At 39.0% G+C, this 24,770-nt stretch overlaps 1 protein-coding gene across 2 annotated transcripts; it reads left to right on the forward strand.

The window, feature by feature from the left end:
* Window positions 1-674: 674 nt before the first annotated feature.
* Window positions 675-19,103, forward strand: mov10a (Mov10 RISC complex RNA helicase a). 2 transcript variants are annotated; one of them, XM_041783061.1, is made up of 22 exons: window positions 677-1,111; window positions 1,199-1,304; window positions 2,050-2,222; window positions 3,052-3,293; window positions 3,382-3,625; window positions 3,877-4,017; window positions 4,130-4,292; window positions 4,488-4,639; window positions 4,728-4,898; window positions 5,851-5,998; window positions 7,709-7,870; window positions 8,121-8,224; window positions 8,339-8,436; window positions 9,682-9,780; window positions 12,000-12,108; window positions 12,201-12,318; window positions 13,455-13,646; window positions 13,723-13,794; window positions 13,971-14,096; window positions 14,189-14,277; window positions 16,896-17,014; window positions 17,210-19,103. In XM_041783061.1, the coding sequence occupies exons 1-22, from the start codon at window positions 990-992 to the stop codon at window positions 17,272-17,274; spliced, it is 3,015 nt and encodes a 1,004-aa protein (XP_041638995.1). In that variant the 5' UTR covers window positions 677-989; the 3' UTR covers window positions 17,275-19,103. The 2 variants fall into 2 exon arrangements, with proteins under 2 accessions (XP_041638997.1, XP_041638995.1); XM_041783063.1 differs by lacking the exon at window positions 17,210-19,103 and having other exon boundaries at window positions 675-1,111; window positions 16,896-17,019.
* Window positions 19,104-24,770: the final 5,667 nt, after the last annotated feature.

Below are 24,770 nucleotides of genomic sequence, written 5' to 3' on the forward strand. Positions count from 1 at the left end.
TGCGAAGTGCCTCTGAAGGCCTGTGGTAACTAAAACAAACAATTGGCCAGTTTTACACGTTGATGGAAAGCTTTAACCTCCCCTTAATGTCATTTAGAGTTCATTTTTCAGTACTTCCCTAAAAGTGTAGGCTACTTAAGTAAAATTAGTGATTTTAAAAACGACTTAAAAAGCAGAAGTACACAAGAAAGTTCTAATTTACAGTGCAGTAACTTGAGTAGGCATGTAATTAGTTACTTTCCACACCTGCCTGTCTGGGCCCCCTCCTGGGCTATGGGACATCTTATCTGTAGGCCTTTGAACAAGGATTCATGTTGGGTTCTTGGGACAGTGCAAAGGGTAGCACCCCACCTAGAGAAGAAGCCTCCTAAGTTCAAACTTTGCCATGCCAAGGATCCCTGCGCAAGCATGAGTCTCTGCAGGGAGCCCTATCTCGCAAAACTGCAAGCGTTTCTCGGCACAGACTGTTGCTAAATGTTATGTAACAGCTTAGGGAGTATCAACAAAAATATCTTTTGAGAATAACTCTGTTATCAACATATAAAAGAAATTAAATTAAATTTGTAATCAAATTGATATTAAAACACAAATAGCGTCGCCTCAAAAACGTTCGCTTCACAAATAAGGTTTTTATTACGCCAAGTTATTTTCGTTTTCTTGTTTGTACAAACACTTGTAGTCGCTCCCTTATTATCCTGTATCCGTTAGCGCGCGTTCAACGGCTTGGCATTTGCGCTAAACTGCAAAACATATTCGATTTATAAATCATGTAGTCCGCAATTTGATTTCAAAAATGAATGGGAAATCAGTGCATATGTACAAGTTCAACTTCTACGCTGTACTTACAAGTCGCGCAAAAACGTATGTGAAAATTTCCCCACTGTTGGATCGCTTTTACATGAACAACAATATTTCAGGAAATAAGTTGATCGGCGAACTGATTTCCTCTTTCGACGGTCGACCGTAGTGTCGAGCTGCAAAGCGACAACATGACGCTTTTAGACTGTCTTGAATCCGGAGTGGACTTCATTGAATTCTTGGGGGACAGAAGATCCACTAGCAGAAGCAAAAACGAACTTAGATGCATCTACAACTCAGAATTTAAGCCCAGGTAGGCTAAGGGAAATGGCGTGTTACACTCGCAGGTGCTTGGGCTATCTCTAATCAAGCTCTCCACCATATGTGTTTATGTTTACAGAGAAGGAATAAAGGACCAAAACTTTTCCAGTGTTCTCTATGCTCTTGTGAAATTCAAAAAAGTCTACATAAGGCAGGGATACGTCTTCATAAATGTCAGACCTCAGGTAAGCTATGCGCTGTCTTCAGTGATGGGACAAGTCTGGACATGTTTGGGGTTATTAGGCGAGGCGATAAGGACCAGTAGTCATGTCTTCATATATTTTTTTGCTTCAAAAATAAAAATGGTTGTCACAATACCAAAAATAAATTAAACTATTTCAGTCCACAGTTAAAAATACAGAAGTCCCACACCCCAAATACTGGGCAAATTTTCAAATTTAGTTATCAAAATTTGCAGAAAAACTCTTACCTGCTGTCAAAATTAAACGAAACATTGGCAACATTTCCATATATTCTAATTGTTAATATACCCTACTCTTATACCATGTGTGTCAAAATGACAAAATCGTATCTATTTTTATTATTGGTGGTTACGTTAAAGACAGGAACCCTAATGATCTTCAGCCAGATAGAGAGAGAGCACACTGCACAGTGACATTGTCAGCACTTGAAAAAGTGGGCAGAACTGGTGAAGAGTGAAAGTGTACTTTTTAAGAATAAAAAAATAAATTATCCAATACTGGATGGATATCTAGCACTTCTGTTTTTGTTGCTTTGGTAAGAAATAGGTAGCAATGTAATTTGATTTTTGCCTAATACAAATTATCCGAAATCAGTCTAATAAATGAAATGGTCACACCTAATTTAGACCACATATTCATAGGAGATTATCTTATCTATTTTGAAAATATGCTAGTATATCTTACAAACTCAGTATGCTGCCCAGCTCTATTTTAACCCCTACTACAGGTTCGAGTTTACTGTGACCAGTGGAGGAGACCCCGGGCCCCTCAGCCTCCACACACCTCCAGCCCCGATAAGACAGCTACAACACCTGCAGCCTCCACCAACCCCCTGAACCCTGTGCTGACCTCAAAGAAAAAGCTAGCCATGGAAGTCCTTAACCAGTTAAAGGTTAACAGGTAAGTTTGTTTGTTATAAACTTTTTTTTTAACTTGTCAACACATAAAGTATGAATTGAAATAAGAACTATACATATTCGGTTATATTCTAACCCAGTTCTGCTGCAGGAGAACTGGAAAAGAAGCTGTACTCAGCTCAACTTCACAGGTCAAAAAATACTGACATTTCTCAAGTTCTTCTGATGGCTCCTTAACATGCAAAAATTACATTTATGTCTCTTACAAACAGACAGCAAAGGCAGTAAGAGCAAATGACACAATGTCTAAAAAGTAATAATACTGACAGCACCATTAACACTTATCCCGGTCAAGGCTGCTTGTCTCAATAACACCTTTATCCTCCATATCTGGTTCTGTTCCCATAAAGGCATTGTAAAATTCTGTGGCCTCCATGCTACTGTTAACCCTGGCTCTTTGTAACAGTTAGCAAAACTTTTTCATCACATTACCAGGATTTAGTGTGCCAAAGATGCAACCATTTATTGAGGAATATGGTGTCTTTATCTGCACCAGAAGGTTTTTACATTTCCACACATCAGTAAACATTTATAAACTAGTGCTGCAGAAATAATCTAATTGCAACTGCAATTGCAGTATAAGGCTGTGCATCTACATAATCACCTAAAACGCTGCAGTTAATTTTGTATTAATTAGTACTTTATAGGTATGCAAAGATGCCAGCAGGGAGACCTTAAAGTTTAGAATAGTGATTCTGCATTTGCACTTTGTAGAAGCTTTATTTTCAAAAAAGGTAAAGCTTAGCACTCTGCAGCTTTTTACGAGTCAATACAGTTTTAAACTCTGTAGCTTCTTGTTCACTCTCTTACAGGACAAGGTTGACAGCTGACAAAGGGGGCATTGAGATCACTTCAGACCCTGTTGCAAGTGAAGGAAAGGTCAGGTTCACTGTAGACCGTTTGAGGGAGTCTTTCATCGTCAGATTCAAAATCCTGAACAATGGCCCAAACTATATTAACTTCACCTGCTACACTGCCCTGCACAAGATTCGCTGTTTCACTCTGGAGGATGAGAGGATAGTGTCTAGAGCCCGTCCTGTCTTTCTCTGTCCTGGTGAGATTTTAATGCACCTTTGTTTTTAGCTTGTGAAACCACACTGAAAGTTAACTCCCTGCTCTCTCCCTTTTTTTTTCTCTTACAGGTGAAAGCTATGAAGTGATGGTTCGATACACACTCAGCCACTATGGATATTTCCCAGCCACCATGTACTTTGAGTTCTGCCCAGATCCAAGCAATGTGCCGTTCTGCATCGTCAGAGAGATAGAGGCGTTTGCCAGGAACCCGTTGGCTGAAGAGCTTGGACCTGTGGCTCCTTTTAAAGCATTTCAAATGGCTGTTTACAAGCCTGTTGAAACTGTGATAGTGGAAGGAGTGCCCCCTGAGAGGTGAGTTGTTTAAAAATGGATTATAAATCTGTTTAAAACAGACTGTTTATTGTTGTAGGTTGTTTAACAGGTATGGTAAATGTAGCATACTTTCCTCTATTTTCAAAGAGAGTTATTCTAGATCTTCTTCTTAGCAGCAGGAAATAAACAAGATTTCTATACAAATATTGATCTGTTAAACATTGAAATTGATCTGAGACAAACAGTTTGAATGGTTGCAATAAAATGTGTGTTTTTGTTCCTTTCATTAGTTCTGTTTCACAGAATCGCAGGATGACAGTGAAATTAGGAGACTACAACTACCCTAATTACCTGAAGGAGCTGGCTAAACAACGGATGGAGGACACGCAGTATCTCTCTGAAAATGCAAGGGAGAAACTCTCATCAGTGAAGTGAGAGAGTGTCTTACTTGTTCAAGGCTAACCTACCTTTTATCTGTTCAGTTTGTCCTTGTCTGAGCTCTGTCGTCATCACAGTATCTGTGTGTTTCTCATGTGTTATTAGAGGTCTCCTCAACTCTGGTCTTAAGATGAAGACATATTCTTCTCAGTTCCACCTCCTGCTGCACCTGGAGGAGCTACAGTCAGAGGTGGACATCAGGATGTACGACCTCCGTGATCAAACCATGGCGAGAGACCCATCCAACAAACATCTGCTTATACTCACAGTAAGGAGTCTGCACAGCACTCGTCTGCTGTTTAAAAAAACAGAAATGAAAAGTTATGCATATGCTTTTTTTCTCTCTTCACTCTTTAAATTATATATTTTTTTTCCTAAACTGTTGTCCACTGAGAGCTTGCTGACCAAGTGTGAGCTTGAAATTTGTGGGTGAAAAAAGAGAAACTCTGATATTCTCTCTCAGGTTCCTGGTGTTGCTGAAAATCGACCATCTGTACTAAAAGGAGATGTTATAATGGTGTCTAACGTTGAAGACACAGTCCAGCCAATCACCAAATACCGCGGATATGTGCACCGAGTAGAGCTGGAGAGCGTGAAGCTGGGCTTCAACAAGAAGTAAGGAGCTGCATTAATGACACTGACATCTTTAAATACAGCTCCTATCTCAGATGAATATTTACCTTCCTCCCTTTTCCTTTTTCAGGTTCCTGCAGACTTTTGACAGCACCATGAAGTTTAATGTAGAGTTTACAATCAGCAGGTTAACCTTGAGGCTGCAGCATCGTGCAGTGGACTTGGCAGCTAAACATCAGCTGAACAAGGTGTTGTTCCCATCTGAAGCAGCAGCAGCTAACCTCTCCTTGCCAAAACTCAGGTCTGGTGCCTATACACATGAATAAGCATGCATAAATAAGTTCACCAATAGAGCTAGATTTATACAGAAGCAATTTAAAGTGCTTTACAGAGTTAAAACAAAGCATGTTAGTAGGGATGCACAATATTATCAGCACGATATTGGTATCAGCAGATGTTAGCTTAAAAATGTAATTATTGTTACTGGCAAATATAAAAATTTCTGCCATTATATTGGCCTATATCAGCTTTAAATATCAACCATATGTATGAATAGACTTTGTAGAGTTTAAGGCAGGACCAAGAGACCTATATCATGAAGTCTTTTCTTTTTTTAACCTGTTTTTTTTTTGTTATTTTAAAGTGCATACTGTCTGAAGTTTGTTTCTTTGCTCATCCTTAATTTGTGAAGTGTGTTTTAAGCACTGAAGTCTTAGGTCTGAGCTACCTATATAAATATTAACTGTAAGAAGCTATAATATTTTAGTTCCAATGGTGAATGAGTGAGAACTCTAAATGGTGTCAGGGCTCAACAGCCTTAACTACAGTTCTCTCTCTGTTGTGGCCTATTATAATAGACCAGTATAAATCAGCATGAGCACAGCACTAGCAGTTTTTAGCCCTGTTATATTGTCGACATACACCTTCCCTAACTATAGGGCAGGACTGTCAAGCAGACCAGACTCATGTTGACAGCTCTCTACCGAAGCTGCACTGGGGCTAGAACAAGCGGTAGGGGTGGAGAAAAGCAAGACAAGGAGAGGGACAAGAGAAACACCAAAACACCAAATTCATGGCAGTTGTGACCATGAACTTGTTTCTCATTTTGTTCTCAGAAACAATATTATATAGTGCAACCATACACCAACAAATGAAGTTTTCATCTGTAAGTTATTTTTCTCTACTGATTGTTCACTCTTTCAAGCCTGTGCTCCATGTTTGTGCCTAATTTAAAAACTCATTCTTGCCACCAGCATGTGCAATCACCTGCTGGAAAACAACCCAGAGCAATCTTCTGCTGTCCAGCACATCGTGGCTGGATCATCAAAGCCTGCTCCTTACCTTGTTTTTGGACCTCCTGGAACTGGAAAGACAATCACGCTGGTCGAGGCTATGACTCAGGTACTCAGAAAACAAGACTAGGTTAAAACCTAGTATATGGCTGACCGCAACTATCTGGGATGTCTGTTGAAATGCCTGACTGAAATGTGTGTTCTGGCAGAGTGATTTTGTCATGATTGTTATTTGTTCATTATTTTTAGCCAAAGGTATAGTAAGTGGTTACTGAAATGTAAAAAGCTACATGTTGCCCTGTCTCTCTGTCTGTCTACTTCTGTGTATGTGGAGATGAACCCTGAGCAGCGTCATCCCCCTTCCCCTCCTGCTTTTCTTATACTGCATCTGATTGGTTAAACACAGACAGACACATCAACTCAGCTGTAGTTAGAGAACGGAGTGAAAAATACACTCTCTGTATTCTTTGCCGTTAGTGCACGAAGGGCAGATATCACTACCAGAAACAAGCCAAAACCTCTCCTCTGCACAATCTGTCCGTGTGGCCCTCTGCTTTGGTTTTAACAAGAACAGTGGTCCAGTTCGGCGTGAACTGCAGCTGTCCTACTGCGACATCCAAGCTAACAGCTAACAGTGGACAATACGGGACAAGCCCAGCGCAACGATCGGAAAGCCATGCCGAAACAGACCAGGAGTAGAGCAAAAACATTTTTTTCTGTCACAGAAAGCTTTCAGTGTTGCTCTCTGTGCTTGTTTGGATAAGACATGATGTCCGGTTCAGACAAAAGCACTGCTGCGGCTCAGTCCCAGCTAATGACAAGCAGGCCTGCTAGTGCGGTCATTAGCTGGGACACAACAACTCATTAGCTGCATACAGTAACTAACCCTTTCCCTGTAACTATCACATAGTCAAGCGGGGCGGCAGAGGAGCAACAGCATTGTTTTCTGTCGCAGAAAGCTTTCCGTGTTGCTCTCAGTTTTAACTGTGATGAAGAAATGTGTTGGACTGGCTAAGGCCGAGCTAACGTTCATCCATTGTTTACAAGTACAACAAGTAACCCTTTCCCTCTTCAACTATCACACAGTTATGCTGATGCGGTTTGGCAGAAAAGCAAAAACACCCTTTCTGTTACAGAAAGCTTTTAGTGTTGCTGTCTTCACTTGTTGTAATTAAAAAAAAGTTCAGTTTTGCTGTGATTAATTCAGAGCTAATTGCTCCCGGAGCAGCCATTGTACACAAGCATTCACACAAGAAGTCAACTTTTCCCCCTCAACTATCACATAGTCATGCCAAAGTAGGTCAGCAGAGGAGTGAAAACATCTTTTCCAACATGAAAAGCGTATAGGGTTGTTTTTATTCTCTGTCATACAGAAATGTGGCCCAGTTCTGGTTAAACAGAGGTTAAACCTATACCTGACTACAGCAGTAGAGGCAGCTGTTAGAGGGCTTTTAGCACAAGTTAACCCTGCCAATAGAGTAACTTTATATGTATGGCTTTAGTGAACACAGTGGAGGCAGCCATGACCGACAGCATTTAGTACAAGGAAACGCAACTCTGTTATGGTAAGGCTTTGGAAGTAGGGTCACACACTCAGTTACTTACTTACTCAGACACAGACATTGCCGTGTGTAGGGCTGACCTCAGCGGTCACCAAAAAAATAAAAAAATACCGTATTAAGTGTTTGATAGCTAATTCTAATGTAGCTCATATTTAGCTGGAATGGATTCAGCAAAGCCCATTATTCTAATCTATAAAGCTAAAAGTATTCACACACATGTTCATGAACAGGCCTAAGTTGTCAGCTTTTGTTTACAGATCAGCATGGCACAACAGTCAGCCTACATCCTGGCCTGTGCCCCCTCCAACAGTGCCTGTGACCTCCTCTGTGAGAGACTGATGGCCTACATGGATAAAAACCAGGTGTACCGCCTCTACGCCATCAGCAGAGACCCCAGAACGGTCCCCAAAAATCTCCTGGTGAGTTCAGCTGGATGTTTTATATCCACAAAAACATGAGAATACTTGCAGTTAACCAGTTAAAGGCTGTTTGGTGGAGATTTTGGTATCCTGCTATTCAGTGCAGGTACAGATGCTGCAGATGACGAGAGTCATGCTTTTATATTTTGTTTGGGGTTTCTGTGAAATCCAGTTTAATAAGATGTTGTTCAAATACTTCCTCAGGTAGACATCATTAGATTCACTTTGTTTATTTTTTTTGTTATCCTAGAAACACTGTAATTTGGACCCAGCTCAAGATGCTTTTGTGTATCCAGAAAAATCTTTCCTGATGAAATATAAAGTCATTGTTACAACTATGTACACCGCAGGAAGGTAGGTTTCACTCAGGTTAAGTAAGAAAGAAGTGTATCACACTTAAGACCCATAATAGACCCATAATCCACATACATACTGTGTTTGTATAATGTGTGCTTTGTGTTTCTTTAGACTGGTGTCTGAAGGAATCCATGTTGGTTATTATACCCACATCTTCCTGGATGAGGCCGGCCAAGCAGCGGAGTCGGAGTGCGTCATTGCTATTGCAGGTAAATGATGAATATCTAAATTCTTCTGGAAGTGTTTTTTCAACCTGATGAAACAACCTGCAAAGTCTTTCTTTCTGCTCCCTGTCCTTTTTAAGAAACAGAAACATAATATCAGCATGTGGTTGATTTTATCCATCTTAGGAACCTAAGGTTTGCTTTTTTATAAAACCTCAAGGATGACTAATCTCTTAATCATAATCAGATATTACACAATTTTAACATTAAACTTTAGTTAATATCAATACCAGACCTAAAACTTTCGTCCTTGTGACACATTTTGAAGTTTAAGGAATGAGGATGAACAAAGAAAAAGACTTCAGCTGGCAAAGGTACTTGGTACAGCCTAAAACTTCAATAATTTGTACATACAGCTGATACCTACGTCCAGTACAGGCCAATGTTTACGGCTGATTTATGGGTAATCAGTGTCAGCATTTTTCATTTCCGCCAATACCGCTTGTTAAATCTTGAATATTTCTGCAGATACTGATATTATGTAGATAATATTTAGCATCACAACAGATTTTAAAACTTTGATATGATTCCAGTTAAAATCAAACGATATTGATTCCTGCTTTGAGACCAGGACAACAAAAATAAGCTCTGAAAAATTATTAACCAATATTAGGTAATTAATTTTTTTAATTGCCAAAAGCAGCAGACTAACCCCTGCACACTGTCTAAATTGTGCCATAATGTTAACCAACAAACAAAATTACCAGTATTTTTGTGCAGGAAAGCAGAGATTGTATTGTTTCATAACCTGTGTAGAGATGTAAGGACATTGAAATATCTTTTTTAAGATTTGTGTTTTTAATGGAAATGTTTCCAAAAATGACTGAGATGCAACTCTAAAATCATTTAAAAAAATACTGTACAAAACAAAAGAAATAACTTAAAAGAACAGAGCACTGTACTCTTTTAGTGTACATAGACAAATTTCAACTCATAAAAAGTTAGCATCATGTTTTATACATGGACATCAACAGAGACTTTGTTAGTGTTTATGATATTTTGGTTTTTATTTTTTAATAAATTTGCAAAAATGTCTACAATACTGTGTTTTTCTGTCAAAATGGGCTGCTGTGTGTACATTAATGAGGAAAAAAATCAACTTAAATGATCTTAACAAATGGCTGCAAATTAACAGAGTGAAAAATTTAAGGGGGTCTGAATACTTTCCGTTCCCACTGTAAGACTGAGAATATATCCTTGTCTTCTAAATGGTTGTTCATTTTGTCACAGGTCTGCTCAGTGCAGGAGAGGGTCAGCTGGTGCTTGCAGGAGACCCCAAACAGCTGGGACCGATAATTCGATCACGTCTGGCTCTGGAGCACGGACTCGGTGAGACAGGATGGATGACATAGTTTTCTGATCATATATTTTGTTCACCCTCATAGCTATGCTTGCTGTACATATCAACTCTTCAATTATTATTATACAAACAACTTTATTCTGATCATTTTGCTTAGCTTCAGCCCCCTCTCTCACAAACCCTTCTTCATACACCCATCATCTGTATTTTCATTTATCATCCTCCCTTCTTATAAACAAGAGGGTTTTTAGGTTGCAAACATTTTTTTCTTCTCATGAATCAATCTTAAATTATGCATGCTGCATGTGGTGGAGGATTTGTTTTACCATAGATAGTAGAAAACATTGGTCAAAGCCTGAGTGATACACAGCAATTTAGTTATGGAACTGGGTTATTGTGTCCTATGTGCATGACTGTTATATTTAAAATGCTTTCTCAAACTTGCAACATACAAATGACGTGTGTTGCTGACCTCATGGCCAGGTCAGCCTTGTAAAAGAGATCTTGATTGCAATGGGTTTTATCTGGTTAAATAAAGGTTAAATAGGGTAGGTGAGGCTTAAAGCCTCCTGACAAACAGCTAGTATATCTGCAAAATAATTAGTGGGCAGCTTTTCAGTTACGGACCCAAGTCCCATCCAACTAGGACCTGTATGCACCTGTTGTATCATTCTGATGGTGGCCCCTCTCTCAACCTGTGCAGCTTTCTAACATTTACAGTGATCTATTTGGACTTGTGCAGCTTCTCTGGTCTTAGCGGGAGCTACACAAGATGCTAGTCGGCCAATCAGATGCTTCACTCAGACGAGGCACTGCCGGTGAAGATGGCGAGTGTTTGAGCCGAGCGTACAGCTGCAGAAATGCACAGAGAAGTCAGGAAAATCTCAGAAATATTGCAAAGAAAGTGGGTCAGGAAGGAGAAGAGAAGCTGAGCTTTTAAATAAGAAAATACGCCAATGTAAAAGAGACTTCTCAATCAGGTTAGATGTGCATTCTTCCCTTGGCTTCAAGTTGACATTTAAGTCCTTCCATGGCTCCAGGATTGTCTGATAAAGGCCTGATTTTAGCTCAGATTTAAACTTTTAACAGGATGACTGAGAGGGATAAAAGGAAACGATGGTAAATGTTTTGAGATTTTTTTATTTAAAAACTGGCTTTGAAAATTAGCATATAGAAAACAAGAGAGGGGAAACCAGCACTTTACCTTTTATTTGATTATTTTCTAATTAAACTTTATTAGTTAACTAGGCACTTTTGAGAGCTGTCTGTAAGTGGCCTATATTTTTATTTTATTGGCATTGTTAGATTATTATAATTGTAGTATTCCATTTAGTTCATTAAATATTGTTGTTGTCAATTTTTTCCATGAACTAGTCTGAATTATATGACAGGTTAGAGAAAATTTCATTACGAAACCGGACCACCAAGAATTTTAATTGATGACCCTTGAGCGATATAATTCAGGCTTGTAGTTACATCAGCCATGATCCTCAGTATACAAAACATTTATGCTTTTCTAAACCAAAACAGATCAACCCCTTTAGAGCACAATTCCATAAAGAAATGAAGTATTTGAACCAAGCAGTACACACGTTTATTTGTGATGTAAAAATCTGTATTTTAACATGCAGCAGCTGCAGCTAGCTCCAAGTGGACACTCATGCAGTTTACTGCATTTCTGCATTGGCTTCTTATTTCAACCTCTGAGGTTGGCTGCTTGTCAATGGCATAATTAAATCGTTGGAAAATATATATCTAAATATTAGATCTTTTTACAAGTGTTTAAAACAGCTACAAAAGTAGAGTTTTCATAGATAATGTAAATGTACCTGAGCATGGATCTGCTGTGTTTCTTGGTAGAACTATACAGTCTCTGGAGTAGGATAGATTAAGGGCAGATTATTCTGTAATTGATCTATCATTGTTGATAGTGTTTGTGTCTCAGATGGATAAGCTGTATAATCGAAAAGGAAGTTGAACTCTTTTTCTTGTCTTTTCATCAAATTTACAGAACCTCTATGAATGGCTGTGTGATAAACGACATAACGTCTGACTGCCCCTAATCTGTGTTGACTTTGTTGTTTAACTTTGACATGTCATTTTTGTTATAAAGTAAAAACAATAAGTTTAACAGGCCTAGTTTAACTAATAAAAACATTGATAAAAAGCACTGACTGTAGCTCCAGTAGATTCTTTAGACCAAATGACTCAAAGATGTTTATTGTGATGTTTCGTTCATGTTTTTCAGGACTTTCTCTGCTTGAGAGACTGATGACGCAGAACGATTTATATAAGGAAAGAAAAGAGACTGGACACTTTGACAGCCGCTTTGTCACCAAACTCCTGCGCAACTACAGGTTTGTCCCTCAGTTATCAATTTAGTTGCAGTTTTTAAATGCTGCTGTGTTAATGGAAGCCTGTTATACTTCTTTTTCTTTCTAATCATTAGGTCACACACTGCCATTCTGAAAATCCCCAATGAGAAGTTCTATAATAATGAGCTGCAGGTGTGTGCTAACAAGTCAGAGCGTGAAGCCTACTGCAACTGGGACGGCCTTCCCAAAAAGGTGCAGCCACAAAACCCCTTTTTTTTTGTAACCAAACTTTATTCAACTATCTGCACATAGAAAAAACAGAACAGTATTACAGAATAGTATTTTTCCCCTTTTAAAACAATCGATCTGCCCTTACACCTGAATTGTTTCAAAGTAAGAGAGGAGAGGCTGCAAGTATTTGTAAAATTTTCCAGGTGAGCCACAGAGAAAACTTAATCTTTTCTAATTTCATAAATGACATTAGGTCTTGCAGCCAGGATGTGTTACGGGGTTCAAAGAGGAGAATTCATCTGTGTGCAATTAAAAAGGCAAAGAAAACTACATTCTGATGCCATCTCTGGGGGTACCAGGTGGTGTCTGCTGGTGTCTGGGAGCATCTGTCACGTTTATCAGAGAGGTTTGGGTACATTATTGATAATCTAGCTTTGCTGAAATGAATCCTATGAGGGACTTTGAACTGAATGAGACTGAGTCTTGCACAGGAGGATGAGTTTATTGCCTTCAGTGCGTTATCCCACCATTCATCTGAGAATGTGACGCCTAGTTCAGTTTCCCAGCCTATCTTTATCTTGTGTAAAGCAGGAGGAGTCACTTTAGATAACAGATCATATATGTAAGGGATATGACCCTTTGGAAAGTTGGAGACAGCATGAAAATGGTCAGAGGCCGCTGGGGCCTGTGGAAATGATATGGTGTTGGACTTGGCAAAGCTCTGGATTTGAAAGTACCTAAACATATCGGCATGCTGAAGAACAAATTTGGAACATAACTGAGTAACACTAGCAAAGACTCCATCAACATACAGGTCCCCCAGACATGACAGCACTTGTCTGTTCCAGGTTGCAAATCTAGAATCAGTCTTTGCTGGCTGAAGGAGTTGATTGTTGCATATGGGGGTGGCTAGGGGCAGAGAAAACCCCTAATTTTATTTAAGTACTTCTGAAAGATAAGTCTATGAGATGCACTTCTAATACCTATTCTTTTATTAATAAAGTTGGTTGCTGAAATTATTCCTGTATAAAAAAACTTTATTGCACTAGAGCAGCCACCAACAAATGCACCCAACGTTTGGCATTTCTACCTCAAATGCATGTTCCTTTTAAAACAGACAAAGACATTTATATCTGCTTATTCCTACCTGTCTACAGGGTTTCCCACTGATCTACCACGGAGTGATGGGGAAAGACCAGAGAGAGTCCAACAGTCCGTCTTTCTTCAATGTGTCTGAGATCGAAGTTCTGATGGAGTACCTTAAAAACCTGATGGGCATCCCAGGAAAGAAGAATCTCCCCAAAGTCTCTGCAAAAGACATTGGCATCATCGCCCCCTACAGAAAGCAAGTGAGTGTACATGCTGACATTAGAAAGGCACAACACTTCGCACTTGTCATGACTGACCCGCTCACTCTCCTGGCAGGTGGAGAAAATCCGAAAGGCTCTGAACTCCTGCTCGTCTCTGGGCCGGCTGGGTGATCTCACGCAGCTTAAGGTTAGAAAAATGCATCCCTGCATATGAGTTTGTCATTAATAAATGCGAAGAGGCTCATTTTACGGTAGCTTTTGCTCTGGAAGAAATGAAAAGATATTTCAGTGTTTCCATACATACATACATGTGTATTTGGTCTGCATGAACTGTTGATCATTTCTTTCTCCTCTTGCTTTCAGGTGGGGTGTGTTGAGGAGTTTCAGGGACAAGAGAGGAAGATCATTATTATCTCTACTGTCCGCAGCAGCACTAGCTATGTCAAGATGGACCAAGACTACAACATCGGATTCCTGTCTAATGACAAGGTCTGTTAAAATGATAGTGTACCATGTAGTCTTTTACATGAGCATTATTAGTTTCTTCTTGTTTCTCATTTTTAAATCTATGTACTTTGCAGAGACTGAACGTGGCCCTGACCAGAGCAAAGTCCCTACTGATAGTGGTGGGAAACCCTGTGATCTTCAACAAGGACCCCACCTGGAGGGAGTAAGGCTGAGCACAAAACACAAGTTTAGGGAGATAAAAAGTTGTCAGACAATGCAGTAAAATGAGATTCTTTCAGTAAGAGACCCCTGAGACAGATGCAACGAGTTGTGATACATGAGAAAAGAAAGGATTCTTGCTTCTAAAAATAGTTTAATAACAAATCAGCCAATTCGGACTTCATACACAGCAAATAAGATAATAGCTACAAATCTTGGATAGTAAAAGGTATGAAATCCCATAGTAACATTGCTGTTATGTGTTTTCAGAAATTAAAAGAGACTTTATCTCTGCAACAAGATTTCTTTAGATACCTCCAATTAAGAAATTAAAACAACCAAAAAATAAAATTGAAAAAAATTAGAGAACCCTTTGTCCAGTTTTTTATAAATACATATAAATCTGATGTTAAAAGAGACGTTATTTCCCAGTTGTATAAAATCCAAAATCTGAGCACCACCTCCACAAAACACGTAAAAGAAAGATGAGAGAAGGAAAGCACTGAGAATACCAGACAGAAAATGGCAGGATACGTTTTCCTTTCAGTGGAAAAGCACAAATTCTCATGCATGGAAGTATTTTTTTCTGGGAAAAATAAATATATCAAATAAATATAATAAGTCAAAATATGACTATGGCAACCCTCAATGTTAGAAGACATATGGATGTCAAAATGCAAATCATTTTCATATTTTTGGGAACAATACAGAAACACTGTAAATAGTGAAGGCTCTTACCAAAAGACAGATAACACTGGTTAAACTTGAAATAAATACTACCTGGACAGATGTGACAACGTTGATTTACAAGATTGAAAATTTAACTTCTTCTGTAAATTAAAGACAGGAAAAATCCAGAGTACATTGGGCAAAGTGGGTGCAATATGTTAAGCCTCTGAGACCTGATTGAGTTAACACTGCACATGGAGGGAGTGCTTGTTTTATCAGGTGTTCTCCTTTTATTCCCCTTTCCTGGTTAATATATGATTATTATCATTGTTACCTTTGTTTATGTGGGTTTTTTATATCACTTGCTCCTTTTTGGCTCCTCTGTGAAGCATTTAAAAAAAGTGTCCACTGAATATATGTCAACAAATACAAGAACAACCTAGAATCTGGATTAATTAACCTAGAGTTGTGTTGGTATCTTAAATTTGTGTAATTTTATGATAATGTATCCATTCCTTTTTCTACATGCAAATGTAATGACTTCATCTCTGGACGATAAAAAACAAACAAGAACTCAGCTGCAACTAGATCTATGAAATCACCATTCAGGGCCTTGTTGTTCAAAAGTAATCCAGCAAGGCAACCCAAGTTGATCTACCCCCTTATTTAAGGGGGTAGGATTAGATAAATTTATACTTCTTCCCACTCCTTTTCTCTCATGTAAACTGAGATGCTTAAGATTTTTCAGATGGAAGTTAATGTTTTGTTTTGTTTTCATTTTTGATGTTCACTTATTACCTCTGCCAAGGAGGTTATGTGATTGGCAGGGTTTGTTAGTGGGTTAGTTTGTTAACAACATAACTCAAAAAGTTATGGACGGATTTTGATGAAATTTTCAGGAAATGTCAGAAATGGCATAAGGAAGAACTGAATAGATTTTGGGATTGATCCGGATCACCGTCTGGATCCAGGAATTTTTTAAAGGATTCTTCACTATTGGGAGAGAGGGCTGATGGCAGAGGTCTGCGCTCTTCAAGTGCTCTTCTAGTTTGTATTTTTACTGTTTTTAAGTTTTCATTCATATGACCAAAATAAAGATATCAATCTAGAAAAATATGTCACACAAAGATTCATGTGAAGTGCTCTACACTGTTAAAAATGGAGCGTTAAAAGCAACATAAATGTAACTAGAGATTTGAATAACAAATATCTTAAAAATATTGTGAAGAGCCCAACATCCATTAATTTTACCATTTATGGATGTTGAATGTAAAACCACTACTGCTTTTATTTGTTTGTTTAGGGCCTCAAACCCCTGGTTAATGTCCAAATAAGCTTTTTTTTGAGGCCTGAACTCTTTAGGCTCCATGTTTTCTGGGTCAAAGCTTGAATTGGATAAAATGTTTTAAATAAAATCTAGATCGAATCCATGTGATACAGACTTTTAAAGATGTCCAAATCTGAATTAGCAGTGCTGTCAAGAGGACTTTGCACTACAAACTCCATCCACAGGGGGCACCATTGTTGTATTGATGGACATTATAAATGGCTCTGTTTCATTTTGTTCCTGTATTCCAGTTTGAATGCAGCTCCTCGCTGGAATCTGGATGATCCTAATTTTTACTATAACAAAGTAATCCTAATCCATCTCTGTATTTTTGATAATCATATAATGGACATTTCGACTGAATAGAATCCAGAATAAGATTTTATAATGCTAGTTTTTGTCTGATTACATAATCTTTTAGTTTTTGTTCTTCCCCAACAACCTGATTAGGGATTGGACAAATCTGATCGCTTTAGTCATCTTGGATTTATTATGAACAGCTATGCCCTAGGTTAACAATAACTTTTAAAAAAATCTTTTCCTTTTTAATCATTCTTTGCTGGATTTAAACTTTCAAAGAAAAGCACTTTGTATTTACATTTGCTCCATTTGTTTTTCTTTCCCAGGTTCATCAGCTACTGTGTGCAGGAGGGAGGTTACACTGGATTTGACTTTAATGACGCAGAGGGAGAGGACGAGGTTGTTTCACGGATAATGACCTTGAAAATCCACGTGGATCATGAAAGTTAGTGCTGTAATCTCAGTAAAACAAGCACATTGTAAACAAACATTTTGTGAAGTGATGCTTGGCTGGAGCATCCCGAGAAACAGCTGAAACAGCACTTTAAAAGGCTTTAATCTGGCTGAAAACATTTGCAAATGGGGGTCAGTAAAAGTTCTGCCTGAGAGAAACTGAACTTTTTTTTTTTTCTGTTTTTAGACCCTGTGTCAGAGGAGAGTTCCCTCCAGATGTGTGTGGACCCTGCATTGAAAAATGGGCCTTAAAATTTCCATTGACTAACTGCATAAAGCAAAAGACCACTTTCAATGAAATCTTAAACATTTAAATTAGGGCTGTCAGCATTAATGCATTAATTACTTTGAAGTTAAGATCCAAAATAAGTGCATTCAATTTTTTAGTAGCATGCTTTATTGTCCTTTTCAGAACAGACAGTGGACAAGTCAAAGGTTTGTTATCAAACATTTCCTTTTTTACTGTTCCCTTACTTCCTTTCAATCCATAACAAGCTCCTTTTTCCATCATTAAATTCATGTCATAATCTTTATTCTTAGTTCTTTATTTTCTTTCAGAATAAAAGCAGGTCTTTATCTTAACAGGTCATTTAAGACACAAAAGTTCAAAATAAAATTGAAATAGTTTTAAATGCAAATCAGTGGAATTGCAACATGCAACCAAACCGGAGATTATGTGATTAAATATTTCCGTCATTTGACAGCCCTAATTTGAATGCACATAAAACAAGTGTCTTTACCCCATTTATACAGTGCATTAACAGGGATTTATATCTTTTTTGGGCCTTCAGATACCAAGTGGTAGTCATTATTGCACTGTGTTTTTAGGAAGACAGTCTGGCTGCAGACCACGGCTCACTGACAATCTTGTTTTTATGACAATCTTTAAGCCTTTTAAACCAAAAGCAACTAACCTGACCAGCAAAGCCTATTACAAAATGTTTAGTGTAACTGACTAAACGGTTTGTATTTACAGAAAAAGCGTCATCCTCAATTTAAAAAGAACACTAGCACAGCTAATGTAGCTACTGCTAGCTGCTTTTCTTGTAACTACTTCTAAAACCATAAATAAGTTGTATGTGCAAATTACAGTACTTCCGTCCTAACAGAAGGGATTTTTCACTGTGGTTGTCTTCAGGAGGGGGTGTCTGAAAGCAGCCCCCCCCCCCCTTTCTAGAGATCTTGATTATTTCTATAAACTCAGGAGTAAGAGCCAGTCTTTAAGCTCCTTAAAGGCTCTTTATTTGGTACAATTTTGCCTTTTTTTATGTCTCCAAAACAAATAAGGGAAATAAAATAACTCGTCTCCATAACAGGAGTCTGCTCCCATCTTTTATAAAGGGAGCCAGCTTTTAGAATCAACTCGTCTGTGAACACATCACAACTCCCCCGTAACTTCTCATTTTGACAAGTTTTCATTTCAATTTAACCACAAGCTTTATTTGTTAAATAGTTTATCACTGTGCCTTTTAAAAGCATGTTGATGACAAAATGAGGGAGAAAAGCTGTTAAAGCTGCTGTTAGCTTGTGGCTGATTTAACCCAGTCATTTGTATTTCCAGTGGCTTCACTGCACACGGCATGCAGAGATACTAAGCTACAGTTAAAGAGCCACAGAAATGATGTATGGTGGGCTAGTGAAGACAATTTGTTAATTCGTAGCATGGATGCACGTACTAGAGTGCAGTCACTTGGTATCTGAATGCTTAAAGTGCATCATTACATTTTTTCATATTTTATTTCTTCTCTTCCAGCTTTCTACACCATACTAGCATCTATCATGGCAGAATTTATCCTGATTTTCTAAGAGCAGTTTGCATCTTTAGGTGCAGCACTCTGTTTATGATGATCATGCATTTTTACTTTGTCTCTTCTTGTTGATAAAGCTGCAGCAAAACCACTTAGCATGAACATCTCTGCACACAACCGCAGTCGTTTTCTCATAGATATTGGAAGTAGTTTGTTTTACCTCTCAGGAACTGATCACCGGTTGTCTTACTGCTGTTTGCTTTCAAACATGTGAACATCTTAAAACTGTCATGTATTCCTTAAAGACTGCAGCAAAGGCTAACTGAAAAATAAACTGTTTTTTCTTTTTATACTGTGTTTTTTCCCTCATTTTGTGCCTTTTCATTTGATTAATCATCATTCCCATCATTTTATCATATAAAGAAATGCATGTCTGAGCTAGGAAGCAGTCTTAAATGAAAATGTTCCCTTTAAGCATTCACCACATCAATTTCTCCTTAGAAAGCCAAAGAGCTTCCATGTAAACATGAGTCTGTCATTTTAAATACCTGTAGAGAAAAAAAGAAGCTTTAAAAATCAGGTAAATATGTTTACATAGTGCTTCTGTGTGTGCCTTAACTCATTTAAAGACCTCAGCTGTGCAGGGATCATAACTATTTTAATGCTGAAGCATCAGAATGAAAATACCATGAACACTGCTCTTCCTCTGCATCACCAATTACTAGAAAATCGCGTGACTCAGGACCTTTATCAGGTTTTCAAACAGAGCTGCCATTGTCTAGTAAATGTTGATGTTGGCCAAGAGTGGTGAGGTGATGATTTTACCTCCTACACATCTGTTTCTGCTTCATTACATAGATTGATGTGCAAAAAGCTGGAGCATCCCTGGCAAGAAAGCTTCTTCAACACACTGACTTCAGCATTTGCTAAAATAAGGTGAAAAGTCTCAGTAAAAATGGTGATAAAACATAATAGTCAACACCTCCTGACAGCTGAGAGCTTTGCTGCCTTTACTGGCATCACAAAAAGGTCACCTGCAACATCAAAGATACCGCTTTAACACCCCCCTCCCTTCATTCAGACAGCAACATGAAACCGAAAAACACGGGGAGAGCTCGAATGCAGGCAGAGACAAAGTAATGCTGTGTCTGCCTGAGGACACAAAGTGGGGCATGAGGCAGTGTATATTGAGGTTACATTTATGTTTTCAGAGAGAATGAGGGCAAGAACTGGGACTAGAGGACTGGTGCATCAATGCTTCAAAGGTCCCATGCTACCCAGTGCAATATAAAGCAAATAAAGTACTATTTAAAGGGTTTAATATCTTGTTTTTGTAGTTCAAGTTTGATATGTATTTCTTGTATTTTTAAGGTAGAACATGAACAAGCAACTCAGGAAATTTTCCACAAAGTCCCCCCCCCCCCAAAGAAATGATAAAAAACACTTTCTCATAAGAATGCAATATGCATTCGTAGGCATCCACCGACATCCCACTATGTGTAAATGTCTTTTAACCTACACTGCAAAAGCTCAAATCTTAATAAGTGCACTGGTTTGATTTCCAGTCAAAAGAGGAATATCTTGTTCAAAGATCTAAAACACAAGAAATAAGGCTTGCAGTGCTTACATGTGAGGCTTTGCCATTAGGCACAGACAGGAAGTTGACTTTGATCCAAATAGGGGCCGTTTTGGCAGAAAACCCTAACAAAGGGCCAACTTTCACCTCTCAGCGTGATGATGATCCAAAGCATACAACTACATCCACAAAATAATGACTTCACCAGAAGAAAATAAAAGTATAAGGACAGTCAAACCAGAACTCAGACTTAAATCCTGTTGAAAATGTGCATGATGGCCTGAACAGGGCTGTGCACAGTAGGCACCCTCATAGTCTAACAGATTTTTAGCATTTTTGCAAGAAAGAGCGGACACATGTAGACAAGTGGAGATGTGCCATGATGATAATACTCCTACCTACAGAGACTGAATCCTGTAATGAAATTCAAAGATGCTTTATCAAAGTATTAGTCCAGTGAACACAAACAGGTTTTGTTATTTCTTATTTTTTATAAATTAATTTGAAAAAAAAAAAGTTTTTTCAGTAGAATTGTGTGGGTTTTCAATTATGTTAAAAGGTGGAAAAAGTTCAGTAATGATGTGTCTTGTGGCCTCATTTTTTACACCACAAAAAAGATGCATTTGAGCTGGGGTTTGTTGACTTTATAGAGCCACTGTATATTTCAGATTTGCATGTCCTGTGAAAAGAGAAAAGAGATCCATCCATCCACTTTCTTCCGCTTAACCAGGGCCAGGTCACAGTGACAGCAGGCTAAGCAAGTCAACCCAGACATCTCTATCCCCAGCGACATTTCCCAGATCTTCCAGGAGGATTCCAAGGCAAATAGAATCCCTCCAGCAAGACCTGGGTCTACCCAGGAGTCTCCTCCCAGTTGGATGTGCCCAGAAGACCTCCACAGGGAGGCGTCAAGGAGTCATCCTAAACAGATGTCCAAACCACCTCAAATGGCTTGTTTCGTCTCAACGGAGCAGCAGCTTTACTTCAAGATCCTCATGGATGTCCAAGCTCCTCACCCCATCTCCAAGGCTGAGTCCAGACACCCTCCTGAGCAATCTCATTTTCACTGCTTGAACCTGCCATGTCATTCATCACCCAGAGTTCATGACCGCAGGTGAGGGTTGGAACAAAGGCAAATTGAGAGTTTTGCCTTCAGACTCACCTCCCTCTACACCACAAGTGTATGGTTCAACATCTGCAGTACTGCAGATGCTGCACCAATCCATCCGTCAATCTCATGGTCCATTCTACCTTCACTAGTGAAAAAGACCCTGAGATACTTGACTTCCTTCACTTGAGGCAAGGACTCACTCCCCACATGGAGGGGGAAATCGTCCTTTTTCCGTCAGAGAACCATGGCCCCAGACTTGGAAGTGCTGACGCTCCTCCCAGCCGCTTTGCACTTAGCTATGACCAATCCAATACCTGCTGGAGGTCCCAGGCAGATGAAGCTAACAGAGCCACATCATCTGCAAAAAGCCGAGATGAAATTCTGAGTTCCCCAAACCCGAAATCCTCCTCCCCTCAACTGTGCCTCGAGATCCTGTCCATGAAAATCACAAACAGAATCAGAGACGAGGTGCAGCCCTGGGGAAAGGCCAACTCGCACTGGGAACGTGTCCAACTTTGTGCTAAGAACACAGACATGACTCTCACTTTGGTTATACAGGGACCTGATGGCTCGCCACAGTGGCCCTGGGACCCCATATTCCTGCAGTACCCCCAACATGACACCCTAGGGACACAATCGTAGGCCTTCTCCAAGTCCACAAAATGTGGACTAGATGAGCAAACTCCCATTATGTAGCCCTGCAAGGGTAAAGAGCTGGTCCACTGTTCCACAGCCCAGAAGGAATCCACTTTTTTCCTCCTGTATCCATGGTTTGACATTTGATTCAGTCTCCTATTTTTTTATGGTCGTTTTCAGCTGCATGTGGAACGGCCTCAAAGTGATTTTTGTCCAGGGTCTTCAAAATACTGAAGCGACTTCTGATTGCTTGTAGCAAGCACAAAAAATCTGCTGATTAGACAAAGACAAAACTGACTTGTTTAGGGTCTTGAAATTAGATTCACTAATGAAGACAGAGACACCTCATTTCAAGGCAATCAGTGAATAACCTTGACATGCCCTATTGACAATTTGTACTTATTAAACCTAGTCAGGCCTTGTTTTTTGTTTTCACATCTTTAAAGAAGATTTTGGTGTTGCTTGAAATAAGTGCAGAGATATTTTGACTTGAAATTCAACAAATACACTTGGTGAGACTGAAGGCATTCATATCTCTACACTGGCAGAGCACAATTCCCTATCCTATCTGTCTTTATATCCCATCTCTCCTTTTATGTACAAGTCAAGCAGCAAAGATAGCCCTTTTCTGTCTCTTATAACAGTAGTAAACATGACAAAACGCAGTAAGAAAAGAGCCGCGCCATCTCTTACAAGTCTTATAAAGCTGTTTATCTGCATTTAGGTGTAAAGCTTGGATCATCTTCTGCTCCTTTGCCTTCAAACTCAAATATATTTTTCCAAAGTTCAGTGAAACTGCAGATCAGAACAGAGGCAGACAAATTTAACCTAATTTCTGCAGCTGTGCTTTAAATCTAACTTTTTTGGCAGGAAAACATAACTCTAAATAATACATCAAAGACATCTTTGTAGCTGCAGACATGATTTCCTGGTTATATTTAGGAAATATGTGATGTTACCTGTTATGCAATTTTCCCATGATTCATTTGTGATGCTGTGTGCATGACGTAAATTGGTGTAACCTAGTTTAACTACCAGAATAATTAAGAGAAGACTGGATTGAATGTTTTTATTGTAAAATGCTGGTAACGATGGCTGAGGTGACCAATACTCCTGACACATTTTGAGCTACCATGCTTGTTTCTGAATCAACTTACATACTCAAGCTTTATGAAACAGGCCACAAAGGTCACTCTTGAACTTGTCAGTCAGTCTCAGGTTGCATGAAGGAACTGGTCTATCTAGTCTGGTAAAAAAAAAAGGCACAGCAGAACAGAGAAGGCACCAGGAAAAAATAAACACATCACATGCTTCTCAGCTCCGTTAAAACGTAAAGAATGTAGTTAGATGGGAAGCATTCACATGCAAAGTCTGGCTTCTTTAACAAGTCATGATTTTAATGACTGATCAAACCCGTTCATCTCAGACGGATTCTCCCAGCAGCCGGGGCATTTATTCAGCAGCAGTTGAACTCAGATGTTCACAATAAACAATGTCAGGAGCGCTGGTCTTCATGTTGGTCCATTTTACAACCCTAATTCCAAAAAAGGTTGGGGCGCTTTATAAAATAAAAACAGAATGCAATGATTCGCAAAATCTCATAAAACCCATAACTTATTCACGGTAGAACATATCAGATGTTAAAACTGAGATAGTTTACCATTTTAAAATATTAGCTCATTTTGAATTTGATGACAGCAACATATCTGAAAAAGTAGGGACAGGGCCAAGTTTACCATTGATTAGCATCCCCTCTTCTTTTAACAACAGTCTGTAAATATCTGGGAATTGAGGAGACCTGTTGCTACAGCTTTGGGAAAGGAATGTTGTCCCATTCTTGTCTGATGTAGGATTCTAGCTGCTCAACAGTCCTGGATTTTCCTTGCTGGATTTTTTTGTTTTATGATGCAACAAATGTTTTCTTTGGCAGAAAGGTCTGGGCTGCAGGTGGGCCAGTTCAGCACCTGGACTCTTCTACTGTGAAGCCATGATGTTGTGAAAGGTGCGGTATGTGGTCTAGTATGTCTTGCTAAAATATGTAAGGCCTTTCCTGGAAGAGAAGTGTCTGGATGGAAGTATGTGATGCTCTAAAACCTCTGTATCCTTTTCAGCATTGATAGTGCCTTTCCAGATGTGTAAGCTGCCCACACCTTAAGAACTAATGTAACCCCATACCATCAGAGATGCAGGCTTTTGGAACTGATAAAAAGCTGGATGGTCCCTCTCCTCCTTAGTACCAGAACACAGTGTGGTTTCCAAAAAGAATGTAATATTTTGATTCATCTGACCACAGAATAGCTTTCCATTTACCCTCAGTTCATTGTCCCTTGCGCAGAGATTTCTCTAGATTCTCTGAATCTTTTAATGATATTTTGTACAGTAGATGATGGGATATTAAAAGTGTTCACAATTTTACCTTAAGGAACATTATTCTCCCCCCAAATTGGAGAAGCAGTTTTTCACAGATTGGTGAACCTCTGCCCATCTTTATTTCTAAGAGACTCTGCCTCTCTAAAACTCCCCTTTTATACCCAGTCATGTTACTGACCTGTTTCCAATTAGCCTAACTAGTTGTAAAACGCTCCTCCAGCTGTCTGAATTCGTACCACTTAATTTTCCAGCCTTTTGTTATCCTGTCACTACTTTTTTGAGATAAGCTGATATTTTTCATGAAATG

Source organism: Cheilinus undulatus, linkage group 3, assembly GCF_018320785.1.
Source record: "Cheilinus undulatus linkage group 3, ASM1832078v1, whole genome shotgun sequence".
Lineage (NCBI taxonomy): Eukaryota > Metazoa > Chordata > Actinopteri > Labriformes > Labridae > Cheilinus > Cheilinus undulatus.

Excerpts from the sequence above, each read along its gene's own strand:
- mov10a (XM_041783061.1), top strand. The coding sequence starts at position 990 with ATGACGCTTTTAGACTGTCTTGAATCCGGAGTGGACTTCATTGAATTC. Across the intron at positions 1,305-2,049 it reads TCATAAATGTCAGACCTCAG|GTTCGAGTTTACTGTGACCA; the intron begins GTAAGCTATGCG and ends CCCCTACTACAG. Across the intron at positions 12,319-13,454 it reads GGGACGGCCTTCCCAAAAAG|GGTTTCCCACTGATCTACCA; the intron begins GTGCAGCCACAA and ends ACCTGTCTACAG.